The sequence below is a fragment of the Meles meles genome, chromosome 13 (assembly GCF_922984935.1).
Source record: "Meles meles chromosome 13, mMelMel3.1 paternal haplotype, whole genome shotgun sequence".
NCBI classification, from domain to species: Eukaryota; Metazoa; Chordata; class Mammalia; order Carnivora; family Mustelidae; genus Meles; species Meles meles.
In genome coordinates this window covers 54,431,117-54,458,282 of record NC_060078.1, presented here as the reverse complement: position 1 = coordinate 54,458,282, position 27,166 = coordinate 54,431,117, and the positions used below count along the sequence as shown (strand labels likewise).

The window sequence follows — 27,166 nt, the reverse complement described above, 5'->3', positions numbered from 1 at the left end:
AGGCAGAGAGGCAGGCAGAGAGAGTGAGAGGGAAGCAGGCTCCCTTCAGAGCAGAGAGCCGGATGTGGGACTCGATCCCAGGACCCTGAGATCATGACCCGAGCCGAAGGCAGCGGCTTAAACCACTGAGCCACCCAGGCGCCCCTGACTACATGTTTCTTGATTCTGTGAACACACCTGCCACTTGATTCCACGAAGGTTTATGCCATATGGCTCTTTCTAAAAACCCAATCTGATCAAATCACATCCTTCCTTAGAACCCTTCAGTGTCTTTCATTACTCACAAGGTAAAATCCAAGCTTTTTATCATGAAATACAGCCCCCTGAAAACCTATTCCGTGCCGGGTCCTGTACCAGGCAAAATGTGTATGGGAGGAGGATGAGCGTCAGAGCTCATGACTAGAAAAAACCCCAAACAACTAAAACGAGGTGGAGATAGACATTGCTGCTGGGGAGCTGCAAACATGTTGCCATCATAGCAGTGACCATGAGCCTTGGAGAAGCTTGGTCTAGGTTGGCTGCACATACCTACTCTCTGTGCGACCTTGGGCAAGTCACGTAACCTGTCTGAGCCTCAGGTTCCTGGGGTTAATAATTTCCTCCTAACAAGACTGTCAGAAGGACTCTCTTAGGGGCACCTGGGTGGCTCAGTGGGTTGGGCCTCTGCCTTCGGCTCAGGTCATTGTCTCAGGGTCCTGGGATCCAGCCCTGCATCCGGCTCTCTGCTCGGCAGGGGGCCTGCTTCCCTCTTTCTCTCTGCCTGCCTCTCTGCCTACCTGTGATCTCTATCTGTCAAATAAATAAATAAAATCTTAAAAAAAAAAAAAAGGGGGACTCTCTTAGTTTCCTGGTGCTGCTGTAACAAGTTACCACGATTGGAATGGCTGCTAACAATAGAAATCTGTCTTCTCCCAGTTGTAGAGGCTGGACATTGAGACTCAATGTGTTATCAGGGCCATGCCTCCTTTAAGACTCTAGTTAGAATCCTCCCTTGCCTCTTCCCAGCTTCTGGTGGGAAGCTTCTGGCACTCTGTGACATTCTGTGGCTTGTGGGTGATCCCCTCCCATCTCTGCCTCCATCACCACATCGTACTCACCACAGTGGGTCTGCTTCTATGTCTCTTCTCTTCCTCAAACAGGGTAAGCCAGCTGCTGGGTTTGGGGCTCACTCTCACTGAAAATGACCTCATCTTCACTTGAATACATCTTCAAAGGCCCTATTTCCAAATCAGGTCACATTCATAGGTACTAGGGGTTAGGACTTCTACATATCTCTTTTGGGGTCCACAAATCAACCCACAATAAGGACTAAATGAAATAATACAGAAGGAGGGCTTGCTGCAGTACCTGGAACATGGTATGGACTCAACCTGCTGCCTAGATTCAAACACTCAACACCACTCCTGACTATCTGCATACCCAAGGGTGAGATTCTTAATGTCTCTGGGCCTCAGTCTCCTCATTAGCAAATAGTACCTCCTTCATTGGACCATGGAATAATGGCTTTCAATGCAATCACAGAGGCAAAGCCCTCAGAGCAATACCTGCTACCCAGCAAGGACTAAGAAAATGTTAACCAGTAGTGCCACTGTAATTCTACCCAACTTGACCCACACTTATGCTCAATTTTCTCTTTACAAATGGAGGAGTTTAAAATGTCAGTGATCACAGAAAGGGGGTGTCATCTTGAAAAAAACTAAAAAAAATATAATTCCTTTGCCTGACCCTTCTTCCCCTTCAAAATATAGATCATTGTTTTGGCGACAGAAGCATCATGTCTCCTGTTACATGTGAGGTATGTGACTTCACCCTCCTCTGGTACTTTGGAAGCACCCCCTGGTTATGAGCAAGGGTGCAGAGACAGAGTCCTCAGGTACACCTGGCCACGGAGTGACATGCTTGGTCACATGCTGTAATTTACTCTGAGGCTACCATTGGGTGTGGAGTCATAGTCTTCGGTCACATCTGAGCATGTTTAGGTCACACCTAGACATGGAGTCACATTCCTGGGTCACACTCAGGCCTAGTGTCACAGTCCTGGATGACACCTGACTACTGTGGACCCAAGGCGCAGGGCTTTGTCCTTTACCCACCAGACTTACTGACCCCATGAGCTACAGAACCTACCAACAGTTGTGCAGCCCAGCACTTCATAAATCTCTTGGCGGGTAGTAAGAGCTACCTCAGTAGACCTAAAACCTAATATTACATTTTCGCTGGAGTGAGAAATAGTGTTGTTCAAGTTGAAGATTTCCAGATGTAATCCCTTACATTCTTCCCAGAGGTGACATAGCACTGGGCCACAGTAAACGAATACTTTCTAGTTGATTAACTGGTACAGAAACATACCCCAAATTACATAAAGCATACTTTTAACCACCAAGAAAACAATTTCAAACCCACAAAACTAGTAAGTCAGAGGATTTCTTTAAATAAACTTAAATCTGGGAATTAGAAGTATGCATATGCCTTCCACTGCTGGCTAGGCACGTAAAGAGTAATTGTTTTGATTATGAGGAAGTCAATGAAGACAGCCTTTATAAACTGAATTATTTATGAGGTATAGTCATATAGTTCTAATATGTGTGTGTGTTCTTATTACAACTTCTTGTTTTTATCCTTGAAGGTATTAATTTTAGAAAAATACACAAATAGAATATCCTTATTATAATAAAAGAAAAATCTATTAGACATTTCTATCAGAAACAAAATACTATCTACTTTCAATAAGAATATTAAATATGTAGGGCACTTTTTGTTTTCATGTTAATTTTCTATTTACACTCCACATATGACCCATACCTTTAAGATATTTTTTACAGATACATACACACACACTCAAACTGGTTAACATGAAGAGTGGAGTGTTCTTTCTGCTACATAATTCAAATATGAACAAGCTTTGTCCGGTTTTATGCAAATACTTAATCCTTTAATTTACAAACTTACTTAGCAACAGCTTGAGAAGGAAAAATTGAATTTAATGTACCAAATTTATTATATTGGCTGATACAATATGCATATTTGAAAACACTTAGCTGCCTTTGAATGAAAAATCCTTTCCCTTACCACCGATTTTTTCTAATTTTACTATCAGTGTTTTACATTAATATCAGCAATCTCACTTTTTTTCTCTCCCTTTTTATTTTATCTCAGCCTTGTAATTTTCAGTAGAGAGGACGTTGGAAAAAAAGAAAACAAAAGCAGGCAATGGGTTTAGAAAACCTCCTGATTATTGATGTCGATAATTCTTGTGGCCATCACTGCTATTGGGAGTTGATCCTGAGATTCTAGCAAGGTAAATGGGGACGGGGAGAAAGGGACACAGACTGGAATTAGATGGTGTAAATGCTCCATTTCCCATTTTGAGAAACCACACCTTTGTAATCCAGGGCACACCCTTGTTAATCAATGCTTCGTATCAGGAAATGTTTCTTGTTATTTGGCAAACTTTCTACTTTGTAGACAGACCATCCTCGGTGGTTCTGAAGGCAGAAAACCAGGAATCTTTATATCCTGATTGCCAGCTGTCTTTCTGAAGTCACCTGTACCATCAGAGGTGTAGAAGCTCAGTGAGATACTAAAGAGTCAGCAGAATTCTGTGGTCTGTGGTAAAGCAGCAAGGCTGCAGAACTCTGGCCAATCAAGCTTGAGTCCCCAGTTCCTGACTTATGAATGCCTTGTTACTCCTGAACAACTGACTGGACATTTTCTCTTCCTATTCTCACCTACTGTAGGCAGCTCCAACCCTCGTCTTGTAATCACAACCACTTCCACAACACGAGCCGACTTGTGCCCCCTTTGGAAGTTCACATGAAGAGCTGTCTGTTTTCATATTTCTTTTTCCACAACCTGGATTCTAACATCATAATAAACCTAGGACCAAAGACCTACATAACAGCTTCTTCCTCTTCTACAAAGTTTTTATTCTTCTTTTATGGCAGGTGGGGGGGGGGGTTTAAATACATACAAAATGTAGCATCTTAACCACTTTTAAGTGTCTATTTTAGTGGCATTAGATACATTCACACTGTTGTACAGAACTCTTCATCTTGTAAAACAGAAACTCTATACTCATTAACAATGACTCCCCGTTCCCTGTCCCCCACCAGCCATAGTCTCTATGATGCTGACTGTTCTGGGTGCCTCGTATAAATGGAATCAAGGGGCCCCTGGGTAGCTCAGTTGTTAAGCATCTGCTTTCGGCTTGGGTCTTGGTCCCAGGGCCCTGGGATTGAACCCCGCATCAGGATTCCTGCTCAACAGGGCAGTCTGCTTCTCCCTCTCCCACTCCCCCTGCTTGTGTTCCCTCTTTCACTGTGTCTCTCTCTGTCAAATAAATACATTAAATCTTTGGAAAAAAAAAATGAAAGCAAACAGTACTTGTCTTTTTCTCTACCTTTCCCAACTCCCTTTAATCTATTTCAAACATGCACTCTCTCATGGGAGAAGTCATTCTTTTTTAATCTCTTTCTTACCCTTTCCCTCTGGGGGGAAAAAAATTAAACCCTGCCTGGCCTCTCTTCCCTTCTTCTCTCCATTTATAAGCCTCCATTAAAAAGGGGGGGGCGCCTGGGTGGCTCAGTGGGTTAAAGCCTCTGCCTTCGGCTCAGGTCATGATCCCAGGGTCCTGGGATCGAGCCCCACATTGGGCTCTCTGCTCAGTGGGGAGCCTGTTTCTTCCCTCTCTCTCTGCCTGCCTCTCTGCCTACTTGTGATCTCTCTCTCTATCAAATAAATAAAATATTTAAAAAAAGGGGGGGGGAACTACTGAGATAATAATTTTCTGATTCTTCTACATCAGTATGAGTTTTGAAACGTGATTGACCATACAAGAGAACTAGGTGCCAACATCTAAAATCTCCAAAATGGCCGGAAGTTCTTTTCAAAATCTTCATAAAAGTTTCAATTTAACTCTGTTCCCCTTGATTAAACTTATTTCCCTTAAGCAGGAAGTGTCTTTTAACTCATTTGTATTGCTTTTTCTTTGGAGGCTGATTCTCAGTATTCCAATAACAGTGTTTGAAGAGACTAAAGAGAAAACGTTTCCCAACAAAGTATATAGATTTCAACCCTTTGGTGGGTTAAAGAGGTTTTTGAGGACGAGAGTCAACCAAATCACAATGTTTAATACTATGTCTCTAGGAAAGTATGCTCTGTTCCACACAGTCCCTGAGAAATGAACTTTTGGAATACAAGTTATTTATAAAATGGGGACTGAGCCTGTGCTATATACTTCCTAGTGATTTTCATTAGCAATACAGAGCTGAAAGCCATCGACCAACTCAATGCCACAGGACACGCAGTGAACAGTGACAGAAGTCGACAACCAGGTCACAGTGCCAGCACGTCCTCCGGACCCCTTGCTGGAGTATATGGCCAACAGAGTTCAAGACCCAACTAGTCAATAGGCTGAACCTATAGATTCTATAAACCTTCTATGATTCTGAATACCTGTATGGTTTTTGGGATGTATTTTCTTCCACTGCATGTTAAAGAAACATATGGTTCACTACGGCACATACAGACATTGAAGACCTCGTGGGAGAGGGCACTGAAGTCAGAAAAGTTTTCCAAGAGAACAAGTCAGAGCTACAGAAGTAAGCCTGGAGCAGAAGCCAGCCAGCTAACTGTATTGTTCAGCAGAAGTTACTTACAGAGGGATGTCAATAACCATCAGAGAGCTACAAAACAGAAAGTTAAAGAAAATCCCAAGTCTTGCATAAATCGCCAATTTAAAGATAACACATTAGCCGATGGTCCAGTGAATCTCTGAGCTGGGACTGTTGATCAAAAAGTTCTGATCTGGGGGCGCCGGGGGGTGCAGTCAGTTAAGTGTCTGACTCTTGGCTTCGGCTCAGGTTGTGATCTCAGGATCGTGAGATTGAGCCTGGTGCTGGGCTCCAGGCTCAGTGCACAGTCTGCTTGCACTCTCTCTCCCTCTCCCTTGGCCCTTTCCTCCCCATATCTCTAAAATAAACAAATAAATCTTAAAAAAAAAAAAGTTAAGATCTGAACAGGGAAGTAGAAATAGCAATTGAGATCAAGTTACTATCAGGGCAAAAGACATGCTAATGAACAGCCTCCTTTTTTCTCCCCAAAGGTCTGTGTAGGTCTGGAGGCAGCTGCCTTGGTCAGGGAGCCTAGAGATCCCTCCCTTTGCAATTAATGGAGAAGAAAGAAAGTGGCTTTCAGGACTTTTGTTTGTTTGTTTGAGGTCTCATGCTTTGGGCCAGGTCATTTGTCACAAAGAACATTAACTCCCTCTCTAAACTCTTTGAACTATTAAAGCCTCTTTCACATTATTTAGCACTTATTAAGACTCTCTGAAGTATTCTTCAAATACTTGGTGCACACAAGTCTGGCCTCCTCATTAGGCTCATAAACAACCTAAAGGCAACTAAATTGACTTGCACTTCATAAGAATTTCTGAAGCATGTGGGTGTGGTCACTCGGTTAAGTGTCTGCCTTCGGCTCAGGTTATGAACTCAGGGTCCTGGGATAGAGCCCACATCAGACTCCCTGTTCGGTGGCAAGCCTGCTTCTCCCTCTCCTTCTACCCCTCCTCCCTGCTCATTCTCCCTCTCTATCTCTATCTCAAATAAAGAAATAAATAAAATCTTAAAAAAAATCACCCATATACCTAAACATGGCTGGGCATGGATGGGGTCTCTGACAAACACAAGTTGACCAACTCATAGGACGAGGTTTTCAGAGTCACAAGCCTTAAAGCAACAATAACTCCACATGCCAATCTCAGCCCAGCTTCCCAGGAAGAGCATGGATGGAGAATGGAAGGTTGGTAGTCACCAGGAATCACAACAGGGTAGAGAAATCCTGAGTCCTGTGCATGGGGGAAACTGCTTACCACCTAGAGCCTACCAGCTTCATGACTGCAGGAACTGTGCTTTGTTCCCTGCCCAGCACCAAGCATCCAGTAGGGACTCAGAAAACATATGCTGAATAAATGATAAACATAGGAAACACTTTGGTCTCTTGGATGAGTGTCCCCACACCTTGTGTTTTCCTTCATTCATTCTTTATCACCAAGCTGCAAAAGTTAAAATGACTCTAGAAAACAAACCAACACCAACTTGGTACCCACATGGTACCCACATAGTACCCAGGGAGGTGTGTACTTCCTCTTGGGCCTGCCCAGGGTGTGTGTTGTGGGGAGGGGGAGGAGGTCACTGGCCTGCTAGCTACCGGTCTGGGGCTTGCTGTGGAGGGACAAGAGCTGCTCTCCTTGAGAGAAATGGCCGGATGTCAGATCAAGATCTTGGCAGCCCCCAGGCAGTGGAACATTGCTCTGCATGGTCCCTGTCTGGCTGGCAGCTTCCTGCCAGGGAAGGCTGCCAGGTGGGTTGTGACAGCTGTGCAGTGCACAACTCTCCAAGGTTCTTTGGTGCACTGCCATTTCTGACCTGCTTCTCTGCTACTCGTGGGAAGTAGCTGGGAAGTTCTGGTGCTCAGGGACTCCATTTTCCATTGCCTTTCATTTTTTAGCGGGATGCCTAACTGACCTGCTTTTTAAGATGGGAGTCATTGAAGATGGCCTTTAGCTTTTCTGGTTGACATGAACCTACTGATGCTGTGTTGTAAGAAGAACTGCATTTTGCTCTGTTGCATATCAGTGTTGGTTTTCACTGGAACCACATGTTCACACTTGTTCACAAGACTCTCATCACAGTAACTGACATCTGTCATAGACCACTACCACTAGGAGAAAACCTCTGTCTGAATACTTTATAATATTTTATTTATTTTTTTAAAGATTTTATTTATTTATTTGACGACAGAAATCACAAGCAGGCAGAGAGAGAGGAGGAAGCAGGCTCCCTGCTGAGTAGAGAGCCCGATGTGGGGCTCAATCCCAGGACCCCGAGATCATGACCTGAGCCAAAGGCAGAGGCTTTAACCCACTGAGCCACCCAAGCAACCCCTGAATATTTTTTTTTAAAATTAAAGATAGTCTTATAACCATTTATTTCTTTTGAAAAAGAAATGTCAAAATCTTAATGCTTAGTATTTGGAATGTTTATACCTTAAAGGATTTTGATAATGGACTATATATATTTTTTTATAATTTACTAAAGTGGCAACCCTTATTTAAAATTGCCAATAAGTAAACCCAAGTTTCCACCAGGAGATGCATAAGTGTTAACTTAGATTCTTTTCTGCACTGAAAGATGAAAAGTTAAAAGTGACATTTCAGACATTACCTTTTAGCATCATTCGTCCCGTGGATCCTCCAAAATTATTGAGTAGGCCACTTCTTGCTCCCAAAGATGTGGTTGCTTCTAGGAGAGAGCCCGTGATGTACTGAGATATGGACGTTCTCTGGAGGGTGGCCCGGTACTCACATATGGTGTCTTGGACACACTGTTTTAAGCATGGACCAACGCTAATCCTTTCATGGGCTGCCTCGGAGGCCGGGAGCTTTGTGAAGACATGGAGAAGAGATTCAATTGTATTTCCTATTTCTTCTCTGCTTCTCACTGCATTGTAGATCTGTGAATAGCACAGAGTACAGGAAGTATTAATCTAGTTTCTTAGAAAAGCAAATTAGTTTGTTGACAAAATGCCAGGATGACTTATGAAGAAAGAAGGCTCAGTTGCTCTAAGCGCAAACACTCTTGAGCACTGGACTCATGCATTAACCTGAACATTCTACAGACACCATTTATTTGGAAAAGCTATGTGCAGTTATGAAATCGGCCATTCAAACAACCCTGCTATCAAACAGAGCATTTACAAGTTGTTCCAACCAAAAATATATTCAGCTCAAATTTCTCCTCCTCCTCCCTAGCAGAGTGACAAAGTCAAACCTTCACTTTTTGTCTTTTTGGACTCTCCTGAGTGCCTGACTGTCCCAGGTCTGTCTGTCTCCAAGGAACACTTGAGCCTGACATTCATGAGGAATCTTTTCTCCATGCTCAAACTACTTCGAGGATGAGAAGGTCAGGGGAAGAAGTTCTATATTTCCCTCTTGGGCATAAACCTTCAATCCATCCGTTTGGCTCAAAGTCTTTGTTTGAATCCTTTTGCCTCTTCATCCTGTCTTACCTTCCACCTCCAATGAGTTGACAGATCCTGCCTATCCTTCTTGCTCTGTCTCTGTCACCATCCTGATTTCCTTTCCCCCTTATCATCTGAATTCACCAAGAATTATCTTAAGGAAACAGTACAGTTAGCACCAGTTCCCACCCATAATTCCAATCCAGTTGCTGGCATGTGTTTATACAGATCCCGCTCTGTGGGAGGCAGTGCACTGAAAGATGGGGGGCAGGCACCAAGAGGGGCACACACCTCCGGTGCTGAAAAGCTGCACAATCTAATTTAGAAGATGGGGCCTGAAAATTATGAGGTTTGACAGTCTTCGAGGGAGGGTCTGGGATTGCGAAGGTCTCTGGGAAGCCTGAGACTTCTGGATAGTATGTAAACAACAGGGAAGAAATACAACATGGATGACTTAATTTAGTTTTCTGATAGTAGAATAAAAGTTTACTCTATTGTGTTGTCTCCACCTTAAGCACCTTGCCTTGTCATTCATTCATCAAATCGACAAGTGGCTATTTTGTATTTATATACCAGTTATGTGTCAGGTCTGGGTAAATAAGATAGCTTTTCCCCAGCAGAGAGTTCAAAGCCTAGTAAGGGAGACAGACAGATAAGCAAAGAGTTCACAGTAGGGTGAAAATGGAGGTCAGTCCCTCTAGTGACATCAAGGAGTACCCAAGCAAGAAAAGACCCTCACGTGTCCTCCAGGCTGTGCATGCACCCCTGTGATGTTGCACACTCCAAAGCTCACTTTAACCAGGACCCACCGGCTCTCAAGGGGACACCTACTGAGCTCTGCTAGGTTCTTAGGAGACCCTAGAATGTTCCTAGAACACCGCTGATATTCAAACTGCACTGACTCTAACTAGATTTCTACTCTGCCTTCCATACCCAACTGGTAGATACTTGCCACTTGAAGGAAAAGTGTGAATTTTGAGCTTTAATTATCTGTCATTAAATTTCTTGTGGCCAGTGTGGCCAGGCAGATGTTGTGCTGGGACAGAAAGAGCCCAGGCCTTGGGGTCAAGTATGTGGGTTGTATGGCTGGCTCTGCGTGGACCAGCTAAAGAGAGGGTCATAAACATGAACAAGCTGACTTGAATACTTAGAGGAAGCTTACTCTTCTGTAAAGTGGGGATACTAATGCCCCTTCTTAGGGACTTTGTGGGATTCACCAAGACCATACATGTAAAGTGCTCAACCTAGGGTTTTCAAATGACACCCATTACTATTGGGCAAGCAGAGAGTGGATTCTTCCATCCTCAAGGAATAGCAGGTGCTTGTATAACAACAAAGCACAGTCTGTGAAATTCACCGTGATGGGGTTTTACCCTTGCTCCTATGTGCTGCTGGATAATATCATCCTACCTTATTTGGGTGTATTGCAAGGGCAAACAGGGGTTGAGAGTTGCAAAACTCAGGACATGCCTTTCCTCTTTCAGTTCCGAATCATAGAGGCAATGTCCAAAACACTAAGTCTCAAATGAATCCTTAAGAAGTTTAAATGCTCTAGAAGTTCAGAGAAAAGAATCCACTGTGAGGTTTGATGGCTAAAGAGGGATTCTGAGGAAAGCAGATTTAAGCTGTGCCTTGGAAAACAGGCACGGCTCTGATCAGAGCAGCTGGGGGAGGCAAATCACATTGTAAGCAAGGGTGAAGAGGCTGGAAAACAGAAAATGCCCTAAGGACAGTGAGCAAAGCAGGGTATTTAGAGCAGAGAATGAGTGTAAGGCATAACTGGAAAACCAGAAAGGTCAGCTGGCCTGATAAAGGAGAGCCTCAAATGTCAGGCAACGAGGTTTAATCCATCAGAGGTAGGGAAACCTTCACTTTTTTTGGTTTATTTATTTTTATTAGAGGAATGATGCTAAAAGGGTTTTATTTTACGAAGATTAGTATGCTGATGGTTCTTAGTCACTAATGCGTTTACCTATCACCTACTTTCTTTACACGCCAAGCTGCTCCATTGCTCACTTGTTACCTTATGCATTCCAGTTTCCACATCACTCCTTCAGAGATCCCCAATGGTTCATTCAGTCTCTCATCCTGCTTCCCATAAATGTTTTCCTCAAATCATTAGATCTAGAGGGATTGGAGGAAATAAGGACTCCTTGATCACTGAAACACTTAGCATCCACTTCTCCTTTTGAAGATTTACATTGCATATTAGGATATTAAGGACAGGGGCGCCTGGGTGGCTCAGTGGGTTAAGCCTCTACCTTTGGCTCAGGTCATGATCTCAGGGTCCTGGGATCTAGCCCCACATTGTGCTCTCCGCTCAGCAGGGCGCCTGCTTCCTCCTCTCTCTCAGCCTGCCTCTCTGCCTGCTTGTGATCTCTCTGTCAAATAAATAAAATCTTAAAAAAAAAAGGATATTAAAGACAATGAAAAACATCAGAGTAAAGAAATCCATTTTATTTTGTTTAACTGAGTGTTTGGAGTATTTCTGTTACTTTACCATGGATTTCTTTTTCTTTCTTCCTTCCTCCTTCCCTCCATCCTTCCTTCCTTCCTTTTTAAGAACACATTCTGTGAACGTAGTGTTGTAGCAAATAATTTACTTGAATCAAGTGGCCTTTTCTTGTATTCTCTTTTCCTTGACCTCTGTGAAATCTCTGAAATAGACAGTCATCCGTCTTTCGTCAAGTCCTGTCTCTCATTATCTTACTGCTCCATCTTTGCCTTATTCCGTGGCTCCCCTTCCTCCATGGGCCTTCAGGACAGGTATAATGCAACAGAGATGTGCCAACCAGTGCCTCATGTAGGGGAGTGACATACTGGCTGGCCATGGGTCACTGTTAGAAGACCTGTTTGATCGGACACACAGTGTTTTAAAATCAAGACAGTGGGGGCACCTGGCTGGCTCAGTTGGTAGAGCATGTGACTCTTGATCTTGGGGTCGTGATTTGTGCCCCACATTGGATGTAAAAGTTACTTAAATACATAAATAAATCTTTAAAAAAATAAAATAAAATCAGGAAAATTTACATACACATTTGAAGTTACAGCATTTCCTAAAATCTGGAACAATCTGGCAACACTGAACATTCTCATTCCCATGTGGTGTCAAATAGCTAGACCTTTCCCTGCTGCCTGGGGCATGAGTTCTTCAGTTGATACCAGTCCCCACTTCTCTCTAGTGGTCACATATTCCCAGTATCTCGTCACTCTTAGTAAATAAGTGTGTGACCCGTGCCTTAATGGGATATGAACATGGCTGTAGCTATATACAATAACTGAGCTTCCTCAACATGTAGCGAGTTCTCCCAACATGTCCTCTGGGTGATCTTCCCTTTGCTAGTTGCCAAGGAGACACAGAGAAAGTCACGGTCTCTGCTCTCAAGGGGTGTTGCAGTTTATCTCCAACATATGTAAATGTTATATATGTATTAAATAATCGACTGCCATCAGCCACTTGTTTCCAAGTCCTTAAGCTTCTCTGAAGAAATAAAGATGAAGAATTCTAGACTAAACTCCCCCACCATTGTTAACACTCCACTAAAAACCAAAAAAGAATCAACAGGTTCTACCAAGATCTGGACCAAAACATTCCAGTCATACCAATACTGGGTAAGCTTTAATAAGGTAGATGTTGGAAGGCTGAAACATAGATAAAGTGCGGATAGATATGGCAATGCTCAGGGAACAAGTTAAAATCAGGCTACAAACACTTATTAGATCAAAAAAAGCAGCAACCATGGAAAGTCCCACATACATAGAGTAGGAAGAGGATGTAGTATAGAATAGTCATTATAAATGTGGCTCTGGAGTGTTGGTTTGAATCCTAGCTCCCCTGCTTCCCAGATGTGTGACCTTGGAGAGGTTGCTTTGCTATTCTGTGCCTCACATCCTTTTCTCCAATATGGGACTATAACAGTATCTGCCTCGTAAAGTTGAGGTAAGGATTATAAGCTTTTATAAATGTAATTGATTAGAACAGCACCTGCCACCTAGTAAATACTCAACAAATACTGTTTTTTTTACAATGATGGCAACAACGCTGATTGTGGTAGACTGTAAAAATGGTCATATGTTATTTCCTTCACTGATTCTGGGCCAGGCCTGTGATTTGCTTAACCAATGGGAATTTAGCAGATGTGATGCATGCAAAGTCTTGAAAAATACTTGTGCATTCGACCTTGCTCTCTCTTGCTGCTTCTGGGAACTCTGCAACAACTACCATGTGGAGAAGCCAGAATTAGCTTGCTGGAAGATGAGAAACCATGGCCTAGACACTCCTGTCACCCTGACGGATAGCCTGCCAATAGCCAGACACATGGTGAGGTCATTCGAGATCCTAGATCATCCAATTGCCAGTCCAACTGCCATCATAGATACATGAGAGAGCCCAGTAGAGTCTCCTGATCTAGACTCGGAGAACCACAGATTCACAGAAACAGTTAAATACATGATCGTTGTGAAAAGTCACTAAATTTGGGGAGTGCTTTGTTACAAAAGTTAACTGACAAAATGATGGTGTGTTGGGTGCAACAAGTATTAACTTGCATCCACACACTAACCCCATGAGGTTGATTTATTTTGCAGATGGAGACAGTAAGCCTAGAGAGGTGGAGAAATACAGCCAACTTCACCCAGCTAGTAAGAGGCTGAGCCAGGACTGAAATCTGGTTTGTCCAGCTCCGCAGTCCTTTATCCTTTGTACTAAATTGGTCACACCAAAAGCCCAAACAGTGGGATTCAAGAAAATATCATTATTTGGCAAAAGGTTTAAGTGATATTTATGTTGCTGTTATTGTTTTGATTCATGATAATTCCTTTCATGGTCACCCTAAACTACTTCTGAAGATAGGCAAGTTATGACTAATGAATGCCCAAATACATTTCCTTTATATGGAGATTTACAGTTTTAAATGACAAGGTAAAAAAATACATAAACTTTATCTCACTCAATTACTGTGATAATAAGGGCTGAAAACTAGACAGACTACCACCCTGTATGGGCCAATATCTTTTTTGAGATAAAATCAACATGTCACAACACGGCATCTAAGCTTGCCAAACATGTATGTGTCTGTTCATTAACTCAACAACTGATTTATATTTATTAAGCACATACATTGCAGCAAACTCAATTACTGGGTATCCCACGGTGAACAAGAAGAACTTTATTTTAGTGTGGAAGGTGGTCAAAAAATATGTGGGTCAAATAAGTTGATTAAACATTGCAGAAAATTATATAGTCAAGATTTATTTTGGATATAGGTTCCATAGGACTTGCTGAAGTGCTGGGAATGAGAAAAGGAAAGGAGTCAAGGTTTCTACATTGGGTCATTGTTAAGTTCTTAGAGATTTAATATAGATCAATGTTGCAAACAGCAACCCCATTTGTGGACTGTGAGCAAATCTTTCTTATGGATGTACACTACTCCCATTATGCCAGGTACTGCCGTCAAGCAGGATGACTTGGTATTATGAACTTAATTCACAGAAAAGTAAATAATGCTTAGACAACACTTAAAACACTTGTGTTCCTTATGACTCAAGAAAGAGGGATGCCTTATAGAAACCAGCACTGGCACATGGAGTTCAGAACTATAACAAAATAACAGAAACATCCAAGACTGAGGAGAGCTGGGGCAATTCAGATGGAGAGAATGCCAAAGACTTTGGTGCACGGAAAGGCATGAAGTAGCCAGTACACTACATCCATAGTGCTCACCCAGGAGGAAAGGTCCTTTCTCTACACAGCCACAAAGAGCTTTGTCTTAATTTGACTTCTATTGGGGTCAAAGAGGATACTGGTCAAGGGGAGTCAATTTCATAACTTGCTCTGTTGCAAAAGCTATCTTTCTGGGGTCAGAGTTATGGAAAATTATGATGTTTCTAGATTTGATGGCATATCTTCTGAATCTTTCAACAAGAAGAAAGCTTGTTACTTAGGTGTCCATTGACTCAATAATATTTGTAATCACTGCAACATTTACTGAGTGCTTAAAATGAAGTAGGTACTGAGCATTGAGCCCTGAGCTCATTAAAATTTCAGAACAGCTCAAGGAAGAGGTATTACCTCTGTGCACACAGTGTGCACACAGCTAGGACTTAGCACCAAGGATTCTTCATCTCTCAGCCAGAGCTACTACCCAGTTAGGGAATCCCACACTATAGTTGTCAAATCACTTTTCAGAGGGATAATTGTAGTAACAATCCTTTCTTCTCTGTTTATTGTCTGTCTCCATCTAGAATATCAGCTTCATGAGGATTTTAATTTTTTTCATTGCTCTATCTCCAGTGTTTAGAAGTGCTTGGCATTATAGCTTCTCAGTAAGTTCTTGGTTAAATTAATAAATGTCTCCATTCTATATCTTCTCCAAGAACTTAGCTAGTTTCCTCCAGTTTTTTGGTCATGGATCTATTAGATACATCTGAACAGGTGATATTGTAATGTCACTTGCAATTGCTGAATCACAGACATGGAAATCACATAGAAATGGCATGAAATGTTTCTGAAGTATCTAGAATGGCTACATCCAAATAAGGCTCCTAATTGCTACTAACCAAAGGTGGCCTGCTCTGAGAAATTTACCAATAGTATAATATTATTCTATTATCATTTACTGATTGAGAATGCTTAATCAGATCTATTCTCTAACCCGATTCCTCAAGAAAATGATGATTTGGAAATATTGGGGCTTAAAAAAAAAAACAGGATATGGATTCATATATTGACTCTCCTAATTCAGTTTAATTCAATGAATGTTCTTTAACATAAAGGGGTCAGCCGACATTATCTCCAATTAACTTAGTGTTATTTTTCAGTAACCCACATTTCCTAGCCTTCTTAAATGGGAGATGGAACATATTAACCTTAATTTTGATCATTATTTTCTAATACAGTGCATAGTAAGGGTCTTCATCATCTTTTTTTTTTTTTTTTAACAGTGTTTATTTATTTATTTGAGGCAAGAGAGTGTGTGGGATGGCTGGAGGGGCAGCAGGGAGAGGGAAGCAGGCACCCTGCTGAGTGTGGAGCCCACTGCACACAGGTCTCTGTCCCACGACCCTGAGATTGTGCCTGAACAGAAACCAAGAGTCAGACACTACACTGACTGAGACACCTAGGTGCCCCTAGTTAGGGTCTTCTGTTTCCCTCTTTTTTTTTTTTTTTTAATTTTTTATTTCTTTGACAGAGAGAAATCACAACTAGGCAGAGAGGCAGGCAGAGAGAGAGGAGGAAGCAGGCTCCCTGCCAAGCAGAGAGCCCGATGCGGGGCTCGATCCCAGGACCCTGGGACCATGACCCGAGCTGAAGGCAGAGGCTTTAACCCACTGAGCCACCCAGGCGCCCCTGTTTCCCTCTGTCTTATCAGCGTTCATCAATAACCGTTGTCACTTGTCCCTAGTGTCAATGTATGCACTTCTAATAGCACCTTTATCTCCCCACAATGTGATTCTTAAGTAGCCTGAGCTAGAAAACCAAATAATCACATTTATTTGAACTATGTATTAACTGTGAGTTAATAGGGTGGATAACAATGCAGTTAGGAGCTGTGGTTTGGAAACCCCTTTTACTGACCTCATGGGTCCTTTTCCTAACTTCTGGAATCTAAAAGCAGTGTTTTAGAAGGCTGAAAATACTGAAGCTTGATGGCTGTGTGTGTCTAAACTAAACGGAATGATCAAAGAATGGCCAAATTTCCTGAAGAGTCAACAAAAACAGTGAGGCTGTTTCAAGGGTCGAAGACCGAAGCAAGTTGCAGACCTGAGCAGCAGGGACCGGGAGTAGGATACTGGTAGCAGCCAGTCGCTTCCTCTGCCCTGGAATCCACATTCCATTCAAGTGCCTGTGCAGAGAATTCCATTCTACTGAGAATATTCAGACCACGCACGAGACGCTGACCAAACACAGCTCAAGGGAGCCAAAAATAAAGGCCTTGCTAAGGCCGGGCCAATTAACCAGAGCTCCACCACTGGCTTCTATGGGAAGTGAGATAAACCTTTATTACTGCAGGAAGCATCCAAGATGGAGTGTGAGAGGGTGTCCCCAGGACATTGATAATCTAGTAATTTAACAGCCGGACAAGCCCTCCCACATAATTTCTTTCAAGCCACACTTAGCCCTGGGATTTTGCCTCCTCCACGCAGCCTTCCTCAGGCTCCAGCGAGAAGAGAGCATCCTCGTTTCTGTGCTCCAACTACCCCTCTGCAAAACTCTCTGGGGGCACTTCCTGTGAAGTATGGAAGTCACCGTTTGACTCCCCTTCCAGACTGGGAGTTCCCAGAGGGAAAGAGCCATGTCTTATTTAACGAGTCGTCTCCAGCACAGAGCACACTGCTTGGCACCCTGTAGGCAGTAGAGAGAGGGGACCAGAGAGAAATAGCTAAAGACTTGGAGCCAAGTTCCCAAAGTACTGTCCCCCAGACCAGCATTATCACCTGGGAACTTCTTAGAAAGGCAAATTCTTTGGCAGGGCCAAAGCCCTGCCCCAAGCCTACTGAATCAAAAACTCTGGGGCTGGAGCCCTGAAATGTGTTGTCACAAGTCCTCCAGGCAACCTTGGTTCTTGATAAAGTTCGAGAATCCCTCCCTAAGACTTTAAGGAGAAGATGTTACTTTTCATCTGACTGCACTTCTCACATTACCTGTCCCATAAACACTCACATCCATACCATCTTTCTTTTAGAATGAGAGCTCCTGAGGGCAGGGATGAAGTCCTGTGGCATCGGTATTCTCCAAAGCCCCCAGCTTGCGGTCCAGCGCAGGGTAAATTGGACAAATGCTAGCTGAGTAACCAGCATCTGTCACAGAAGGTCCCTGTGGCTGTGACTGGAACAGGCCTTTCTAAAATGATGCTTCTGGCTGAATATTTCCAAAGATGAATCATGTCTGAGATACTAATTCTAATGGGAATTATCATACAGATGAATCATATCATAATGAGAAAACCTGGCTGCCAAGGATGCCTCTTGAAAAGAAAAAATCAAATCAGGACAAATGGATTATGAGGCTTGGGATGTCAGGCCATGAATCAGGCCGACAGAAGGGATTTAATGGCCTGAACTACCAGTCTCCCTGCGGCTCAAAGGAGCAACCGGTCAGTTAATGAATCACATGGGGACAAAGCCCCTACAAGAAAAAAAAAACCAAACTTTCACAAATCCTGCAGACCACAATACCTTGGCTCCGAGGCTCCAAGGCAGCGTTCTTGCTAAGCTATGCACATGTGAAGCTGTGAGGGACAGAAAGTTCCTGAAGTCCTATGGCTCCAGGCTGCTGTGTGTTCACACAGGTGGAGGGGACCAAGGCAGACACAGAGGGGCAGGTTGTTTACTTCCTGTGCCAGCTGAATTCCCACTCACCTTGTCCTGGCCTTTTCTGCCCCTTGCTGCTTGGGTCATTGCTTCTGGACCAACCAACACTACATTTCCTTCTTCTACTCTTTGGCTGAAGCCTGACCTCCCGGAACATCCCGCTATGACCACCAGAGGTTGAACAGAACAGAACAGAACAGAACAGAACAGAAGCCTTGCAGTACAGAGGAAACAGCCTGGTCTTTGCATCATACTGATCATGATTCCTAGTGCTAGCATTTAGCAGCAGTGGGGAAGTAACCTGTGTGCCCCAAACCCACCACCACCAATTTTTATTTAAATTCTGGTTAGGTAACATATAGTGCAATACTGGGGGTTTCAGAATAGAATTCGGTGATTTCTCACTTACATACAACACCAAGTGCTCATCACAAGTGCCCTCCTTAATCCCCATCACTCACTTAGCCCATCCCCCACCCACCTCCCTCCAGCAACCCTCAGTTTGTTCTCTTATCACTAAGAGTCTCTTATGATTTGCTTCCCTCTTTCTTTTTCCCCCCTTCCATATGTTTATCTGTTTTGTTTCTTAAATTCCACATAGAAGAGAAATCCTGTGCTATTTGTCTTTCTTTGACCAACTTATTTCACTTAGCATAACACATCTAAGTTCTAGCTACATCACTGCCGATGGCAAGGTTGCATTTATTTTGATGGCTGAGTAATATTCCACTGTGTGTGTGTGTGTGTGTGTGTGTGTGTGTGTGTTCCCTGTGTTTTTTTAGTTGGAGATTATCATAGAGTTGTTACAAGCCAGGAGTAAATGATAAGATAGCTGTGAGTTCTTTGTCTCTAGCTACATAGCTCTTCAGTGTCCAGTGGTCATAATAGCATCAATACTCACATCTCCAGAGCTCCAAGGCTATGCCTGCTATCCTGTAAGACCTGAGGTGACTTCCCACCCTGAAAAGCCGTCACCCCCCACCCACCCCTCCTATTTATTCACTGGTGATCCCAGGGTGCTGGAGCCTCTCCAATGCTCGGCCTCCTGCATTTGGAGGTGTCTGAGTGTTCTCTGGGCCACAGTTCCTCAAACAGCCACACTCTGAGTTCAGTTTGGGCTTGAGTACCCACCATGCTGTAGATGCAGACATTGGCACAGTATTGGGTACTTATGTGGCATTCAGTAAATGGGCCTTATCAACCTCCTTGGTTCATATGGCAGTTCGAGCATGAATCCTCTTTCCCTCCAGGTTTCCTTCTCCCTCACTTCTTTTTTTGCTCCTGGGGGTGTTTTCTCCAACTTTCTCTGGATCCCCATGGTTTTTTTACTCTCAATTTTTTTTATTCCGCTTCCCTTTCAAATCCTCTGCTTTGCCTTCTTTTTACTCTCCTCCCATTTTTTTCTTGCTCTGTCCCGATCTTCCTATCTTCCTCACTCTCTCTCCTTGCCTTCCCTTTATTCCCATTGTCTGTATCTCTCCTACACCCCTCATTTCTTCTCTCCTCCTTTTTAGGGGGATCCTTTGAGCTTCATTTCCAGGGGCAAAGGAAGAAGGTGGGAATAAAGGAGGAGTGTTGATTAGTAGGGTCTGTCAGCAGAGACCCTCCTCTAATAGTCAGTAGACAGTGGTTCCTCATTATTGAATGCACTGTATTTCTTCTACTGGAAATATTCAGTGCTTTAATTCTTGAAAGTCTCTCCTCTGATGGGTGCCAAGTAAATGGTCACCAGAGTGGAGTCAGGGACACTCCTCCCTCTAACTTCCAAGGAATAGGATCTTGGTAGTTGACTCAACATTAGACCCACCCTCAGACACAGGACCCAGTTAGGGTCCACTGGCTGCTGGCACAATGGTACCCACTTCAGAGCCTCATGCTACCAGGAAGACCTGAGAGTCGTTTAGAACTAGCAGTGAAGATTCTCAGGTTTCATTCAGGGTAGAACCAGGCTTAGCAACTGGTTGACCACACCACATGTCAACCAGTGAACATTCTTCAGGCAGATAAACTCGGCCATGATGAGTGAATAGAGAGCACCAGGTTTCCAGGAGCCAGGTCATCAAGGAGCTCAGACAGGTCAGGAGGACATGGGGCCTGGGAGACGACCTGCTGGGTCTAGAAGTGAAAAGGCACCAGGGGCCTGGAGAGGATGGTGGAGTTGAGGAAGGGTGTAGTAAAGGGGTATAGCCCAGCGTGGTGGGGAAATCCTGGGACCCACATGCAGAGAAGAGCAGCCTCTGTGGGGGCTTAAGTAACAACCAGGTCCCAGGCAGGAGTGCTCACTCAGGGGAATCCTCTAAGTAGCATGGACTAGCATGCAAGGCAGACGTGAACAAAGTCTCTGGCTGCTCTTTAATCTCTGAAGTAGAAGAAATCTACACCTACGAATGTCTTCTTTGTTTGGACTCCATCACTCATTCATTCATTCATTTAACAAATATTTACTCAATGTGTACTTTGGGCCAAATGGTGTTCCAGACACTGGAGACAAAATGATGAATTTTTTTCTTCAAGAAAGTTACCAAGTCTCAGGGGAAGTAGGCCAGAAAGTGGGCAATTCTATTATAGCATGCAATTCTACAATGGTATGAGCACTAAGTGCTTTGGGAACACAGAAGAGGGTCTTAGAAGGCCATGGGGGTTGGAGGTGAGAAACTTCTGCTAGATTGTAACAACTAAACATAACCTAAAGACAGTAGCCAGGCAAAGGTGAGGGCAGAATAAGGTAAGACAGAGGGAAACATTCTTAACAGAAGGAAGAGCAAGTGCAAAGTGGCTCCCTATGGTTGGAGCCAAGAGTGAGTAATGAGTCTAGGGGGTAGGCAGGGTCTAAGCTCTTGTAAGTGAATCCAATTAGCTTCAAACTATTTCCTTTCACAAATATTTCCAAAGCTAACAACCATGGATGTAGCTTCAACAGAAAACAAAATGTTTATGGCTGGAGAACACCCATTGTCCTTTTAGGGATACCATGCTAAATACTGAAGATGCAACATCAAACAGGACCCAGTCTCAGCTCTCAAGGCACCAATGAGATAGAGATGAAATTTCTTCTTCTTTTTTTTTTTTTTAAGATTTTATTTATTTGAGAGAGAGACAGCAAACATGACTGGGGGGAGGGGCAAAGGGAAAGAGACATGCAGACTCCCTGCTGAGCATGGAGCCCAGTGCAAGGCTCAATCCCAGGATGTTGAGATCATGACCTGAGCCGAAGTCAGATGCTTAACAGGCTGAGCCACCAGGTGCCCTAAGAGATCACTTTTAAGAGTTCTTACAGCTTGATGGTTCCTTGTTACTAAGAAAAACCTATAGGAATGGAGAAATGCCCAACATCACTTACCAGCCTCAGGAGAGAGACCACAGACTTCATTCACACCTGCAGTGTAACAATGACAGAGTAGGCAGCGATTGAGAACTCTTTTCGTCTAGGTAGACATATAGAGCCAGAAAAAGATGGGAAAGACCGAAGGAGACATAGCCTTCCTCTCTATCTTTAGAATATAGCAGTGGAAATGTAAGCCTTTAAGAAGTTTCTAAAATAATGGGGACAACAAAACAATAATCCGGCAATGGCATTAGAATTGTACGCAAGTTTATGAAGAGGAGTCAGGGACTCTCTAACCCCAGACAGAGAGCATCTGTCCCATTAGAGAGGTTTTCAGCTAAAGTGTGTGCATAAATGTAAATGCTCAGGGACAGGATCGTATGGAGACACTGAAGATCAAAGACAACATGCTCAGAGGTGTGGAAAAGCTATTACTGTCCACCTCATCTGTGCTTACCCTGTAGTCAGATACAAAAGAAAGAGTCCGCAAGAGGTGCATTCCAAAGAACTGCATGGATATTATTAAAACCAAACAAAACAACACCTAAAATTCATCAAAACTGAGGCCTACAATCATATTAAAAAAATAAAAGCTTCTAATTTACATTCCAAAAATAAGGCATTTTGGTCCTTACATTTTGTCATTTAAAAAGCTTGTTCTGTTGTCTCTACCGAGCTTAAGGTTTTTCTTGGCTATCAAAACAAAGAGGTCTTTTGTTGACAGAAACAGGCGACAGTGTTTCGGTAAAAAGATTATATACAGAATAATGGTATGAAGCTCCATTGTATAAAAAGTAGACTTAAGAGCTCTCCCTGTCTCCAAATTCTCTGGGTTTCTTGCAACAATCTAAAATACCTTTGTCCTTCACTTTATGGGGACCCTAAACAACTGGATGCAGCCATTGTTTTCTAAGAGCTTATAAGGGATACTATGCAGATGTGACTACATATAATTAAAGGCAATGTTAACTACAGTATATCTAATGCCTAGAGCCATGACCACTGGGAGCAATCACTGTTGGGCATCTCCAGGACTTTTCTCTTCTTTGCACCCTCCATGATCCGGTGACCCATGGTATGCTGTACTGTATACAACTGGAACTCATAATATAGTCCCTGAACTGATTTCAGTTGGCTCTCGACAACTGTATTTACTGGACATTACCAGTAATGCCAAAGGCAGGGGACAAAGAAGATGCTGCCAGCATCATGGCCAGGTGGGCTAGAGGGAGGGTAGGGCAGCTGAGGCTCACTTCCAGCAGAGCAGGTAGGAGCTAAAGAAGACTTAGTGAACACAGTGCTGGGTTGGAAGAAGGGGCCTTCTGATGGGGCCAGACCTCAGTATAAATCCCAGTCATTTCTGTGGTTTCTTTGGATATCAATGGATGCCTTTTGGGGAACAAATGAGGGTTCAGCTGGAGGGTTCTTTCATCTATGGAACCAAAGTCAGGCTATCTTTTGTCACTGGGAAGCTCATTCCCTGTGTTCTTTTTTCTGAAAATCTTGTGCCCTCCATGCATTTCCAATGCTTATAGCAGCTATGTCCACAATAGCCAAACTATGGAAAGATGTCCATTAACAGATGAATGGATAAAGAAGATGTGATATATATATATATATATGTATATATACACACACACATATACACATGTATATGTGTGTGTGTATAGCGATACACACACACACACACAATGGAATACTATACAGCCATCAAAAATTTGAAATCTTGCCATTTGCAGAGACATGGATGGAACCAGAGGGTATTAGGCTGAGTGAAATAAGTCAATCAGAGAAAGACAATTACCATACGATCTCACTGATATGAGGAATTTGAGAAGACAGAGGATCATAAGGGAAGGGAGGGAAAAATGACACAAGATAAAACCAGAGAGGGAGACAAACCATAAGAGACTCTTAAACTCAGGAAACAAACTGATGGTTGCTGGGGGGTGGGAGGGGAGGGATAGGGTGGCTAGGTGATGGACACTGTGGAGGGTATGTGCTATGGTGAATGCTATGAATTGTGTAAGACTGATGATTCACAGACCTCTACCCCTGAAACAAACAATTCATTATATGTTAATGAAAAAAAATCTTGGGCCCTCATCACAAAAAAAAAGGAATCCCAATGATGCTTAGCCACTTGCTCCCTGTGGATGAAGGAAAGAGGAAGGGAGTGCTATCTGCGTTTATCATGGATAGAGAAAGAGCACACAGGGGGTCCTGGCATGGGGCCACACTGATGAACAGACCACCGATAACCCTCTCAACTTTCGCCAATTTGTGATCCAATAGTGACCGTGATGTACTACAAAATAGGAGGTAGGGGCTTTGGGAATGGAGAAGAAACAGGCTCTAGGAAGTCAGGGGGTACAGGGATGATATGATTAGTTTCTTCTTTTCTTTTGATACTCTCCTTCCAAATTGGTCCTCTTCCACTCTTCACCTTTCAGCCATGGAGAAAGCAAGAAGTAGGACATATTCTGTGTCAGGAAGGAGGGCATGGCTATCCTTAGCTGGGCTAATTCTGGTTTCCATCAGCCCCCTCCAACAGGTTTCCTCATTACCTCTTCCACATTTTGCCCTGCACACACTCCTAAGAATACTTAAGGACAGACTGGGCAACCTTTTCCTATCAAGGTCACGAATCCTTTCCCCATTTCTGAAATCAATCAAAGGCCACTCACAAAGAGTTTTTAAAAACTCATATCTAGTATTATTTTCAGACACAAGACACAAAAAATAAGCAAAGCCAAGAGGGGTATGTATAGCGAATGTGAGGATAAACAAGATCCACATTGTGAGCAGTTAAGAATGGGAAGGAATCTGGCAAGGAGAGAATCCTAGGAAGATACAGTTCTGAAGCTCAGGGTGGAAAGAGGGAGGTGGAGGCAGGGAGAGCAGAAGTCAGTCCGAGATAAGTGTCTTCTGAAGGCACCTGCTGTTTGCCTGATTTTGGACATCAGAACAATTATCACCCTCCACCCCTAATCTATGAAGTGCTCACTGATTAATCAATGACTCACCTCTGCTTCATTGAGTGTCTCTTACATGGCTGGGGGAGCTGGAAGGCAGGGCAGGTAACAGGGAAAGTTAACAAATAGGATAAGACAGGAGATAATAAGTGAGAAGAGAGAGGTTCAGGCAAGTGGGAACAGGCTGACTTCATGGGGAAGTGAATAGCTACCACAGCCCCAAATCATGTAAGGGCATGAGACAGGGTGTAATAGATGAACCTATTGTAAGGCTGGTGGATGAAGAAATAAGGAAAGAGCAGCTGTCCTGTGAACTCCTGATTATCGGGGCAATGTGGAGATTGTAATACGAAGCAAAGCTACCTGTAGGGTACAAGGTGCTATGAGGCTTGTAATAAAAAACCCAAGCAGGAGAGGAAATCAGAACAGTCAGCAATCTGAAGGAAAAACCTTCCCGAATGAACAAAGCCCTGAGATGGACAACACTGGGTTGGGAAGGTGGAGAGGGATGAGTTCATGGGGATGAAATGGGGAATGCAGGTTTGGATTAGAGATCAGACTGTCAGCCTAAGATGCTGGATGTCCTTCCCTCCTCTGCTCCATCCCAGTGAGGAGGAGGAGAAGTGTGGGAAACCCAACTTGCTCCTATCTTGAAGAGAGTGAGGGGGTCAAAGGAGAACAGTTTTTTGCTTCTCCTTTGGAGAGTTTGCCTTTCAGTCCAGGAGACTTGATGCCAAATGAGCATTCTGGGCTTGGGGAGGGCCCCCAGGCTGATACTTTGCTATCATGGCAAAGAATTCAAGGTTCTAAGTCAGGTCTTATGGAGGCTCTGTGGTTCCCCCAGGCTGTTGGTGACTTCTCTCTTGGTGGCCCCTCCCATCAGAGGCCAGGCCATGGGGCCAGCTGGGATGGCAGGTCCTGTGCTGTGTCGACCCGCACACTAAGTGAGATGCGGGGGACTAGATGGTGCTCCAGATGATACACTCACAGCTGTTTTTAAACAGACTCAGAGATGTACACATCACACAGACACACACACACGAGCATTGAGAAGACACAGCTTTACTAAGCCTTGCTCTGACTCAATCATCTTCAATCAGGTCCACCCTGGGGCATCTTGAGGTACAGTCATGACAGTGCCTCCATCATCTGCCCATCCTTCTGGCCTCGTCCTCAGTTCCAGCCTTACAGGGACCCACTGCTCCTGCCAAACCAAGTTGCTTTCCACCGTCCCTCCCCCGTCAGCACACCCAAGACCTCCTGGGTTCCTGTCACCCACCAGAATCCTATCTGCTCCTCGAGGCAGTCTTAATGTCACTATTTGGCTGGCTGCATGGCCTTGGGACAGTTACCTTCTCTGTGCCTCAGTTTCACTAAGGAAAATGGCAATAAGAGTGTGGTCATTATGTGAGTGAATAGAAGTAAAGCACCTTGAGCAGTGCCCGAGACTCAGTCAGTTCTGTGAAACTTTCTGTTTTCTTCTCGCCCATTGGATGTCCCAGGACCTCTGCATGGCTCCTGGCCCATCTTCCCCTCTGATCATTCACATGCTGTCTGGATTACAGGTAAATAACTCAATGTCGCCAAGCAATGGCGGCATTTACTCCATTTTGCTCTCAGTTAGTGTCTCCATTTTAAGATCTGTCAATTTTGAAAGGAATGAGGATATAGCACTGAGTTTCTCCTCTGCTGTTCCCAACTCAGTGATTCAGTGTGTGAAGTATCCCAGTGAAGGATATGTGTGGCTTTTTTTTTCTTAAGTAACAGTTTTACTGAGATAAAATTCACAACCGACACAATTCATCCATTTGGAGCATACAATCAATGGTTCTGGAATAGTCACTAAGTTGTGCAATCATCACCACAATCAATTTTACATCACTTTCATTACCCCAAAAAGGAGTCCCATACACATTAGCAGTTACTCCCCAACTGCCCAACTGCCCCAGACCTAGGTCACCACTAATCTACTTCCGATCTCTATAGTTTTGTCCTTCCTAAACATTTCCTGTAATCCCCTGGCTTTGTCCCTTTTACTCTTCCCCTTTTACTTTTACTCATCATTAATCTATATCTTCCCCTTTTACTCATCATAAATCTATATCCCCAAAATACCCAGCTCCATAGGTCCAGGCACATAGTTGACACCCAATAAATGTACTATTGAATGAAAACTAAAAGATGGGTTCAATTGAGTTCAAGATAAATTTTTTCACCTTTCATCCTGGGAACTTGGTCCAAAGCAAGTTCTGAAAATAGATCGGGAGCAGAGTTGTTGTGTTTTTGTTTTCTAGGGCATTAAAAAAAAGCTTTGTTAAGATTCCTCAAAGTGAAATTTTAGTGCAATGGTTCTCAAAGTTGGCTAAACCTTAGTGTCACCTAGGGGACAAAAGGTCCTGAGGCATGGGCCTGCCCCTTGCCATCCTTCCCCTCAATGTTCTGACTTATTATCCTGCAGTGGGGACCATCCATATCTTTTCAACCTTGCCTGATTTCAAATATGATTCTACAAACAGCCAGGATTGAGAATTCTTGT

At 43.5% G+C, this 27,166-nt stretch overlaps 1 protein-coding gene across 2 annotated transcripts in view; it reads right to left on the bottom strand.

The window, feature by feature from the left end:
- The window catches only part of PLCE1 (phospholipase C epsilon 1), a 319,088-nt gene that overhangs the window by 170,812 nt on the left and 121,110 nt on the right, over positions 1 to 27,166 (bottom strand). For both annotated transcript variants that reach the window (XM_046026766.1, XM_046026767.1), the window contains exon 3: positions 8,223 to 8,511. In XM_046026766.1, the coding sequence (XP_045882722.1) occupies positions 8,223 to 8,511 (289 nt within the window). The remainder of the gene's footprint in view (positions 1 to 8,222; positions 8,512 to 27,166) is intronic.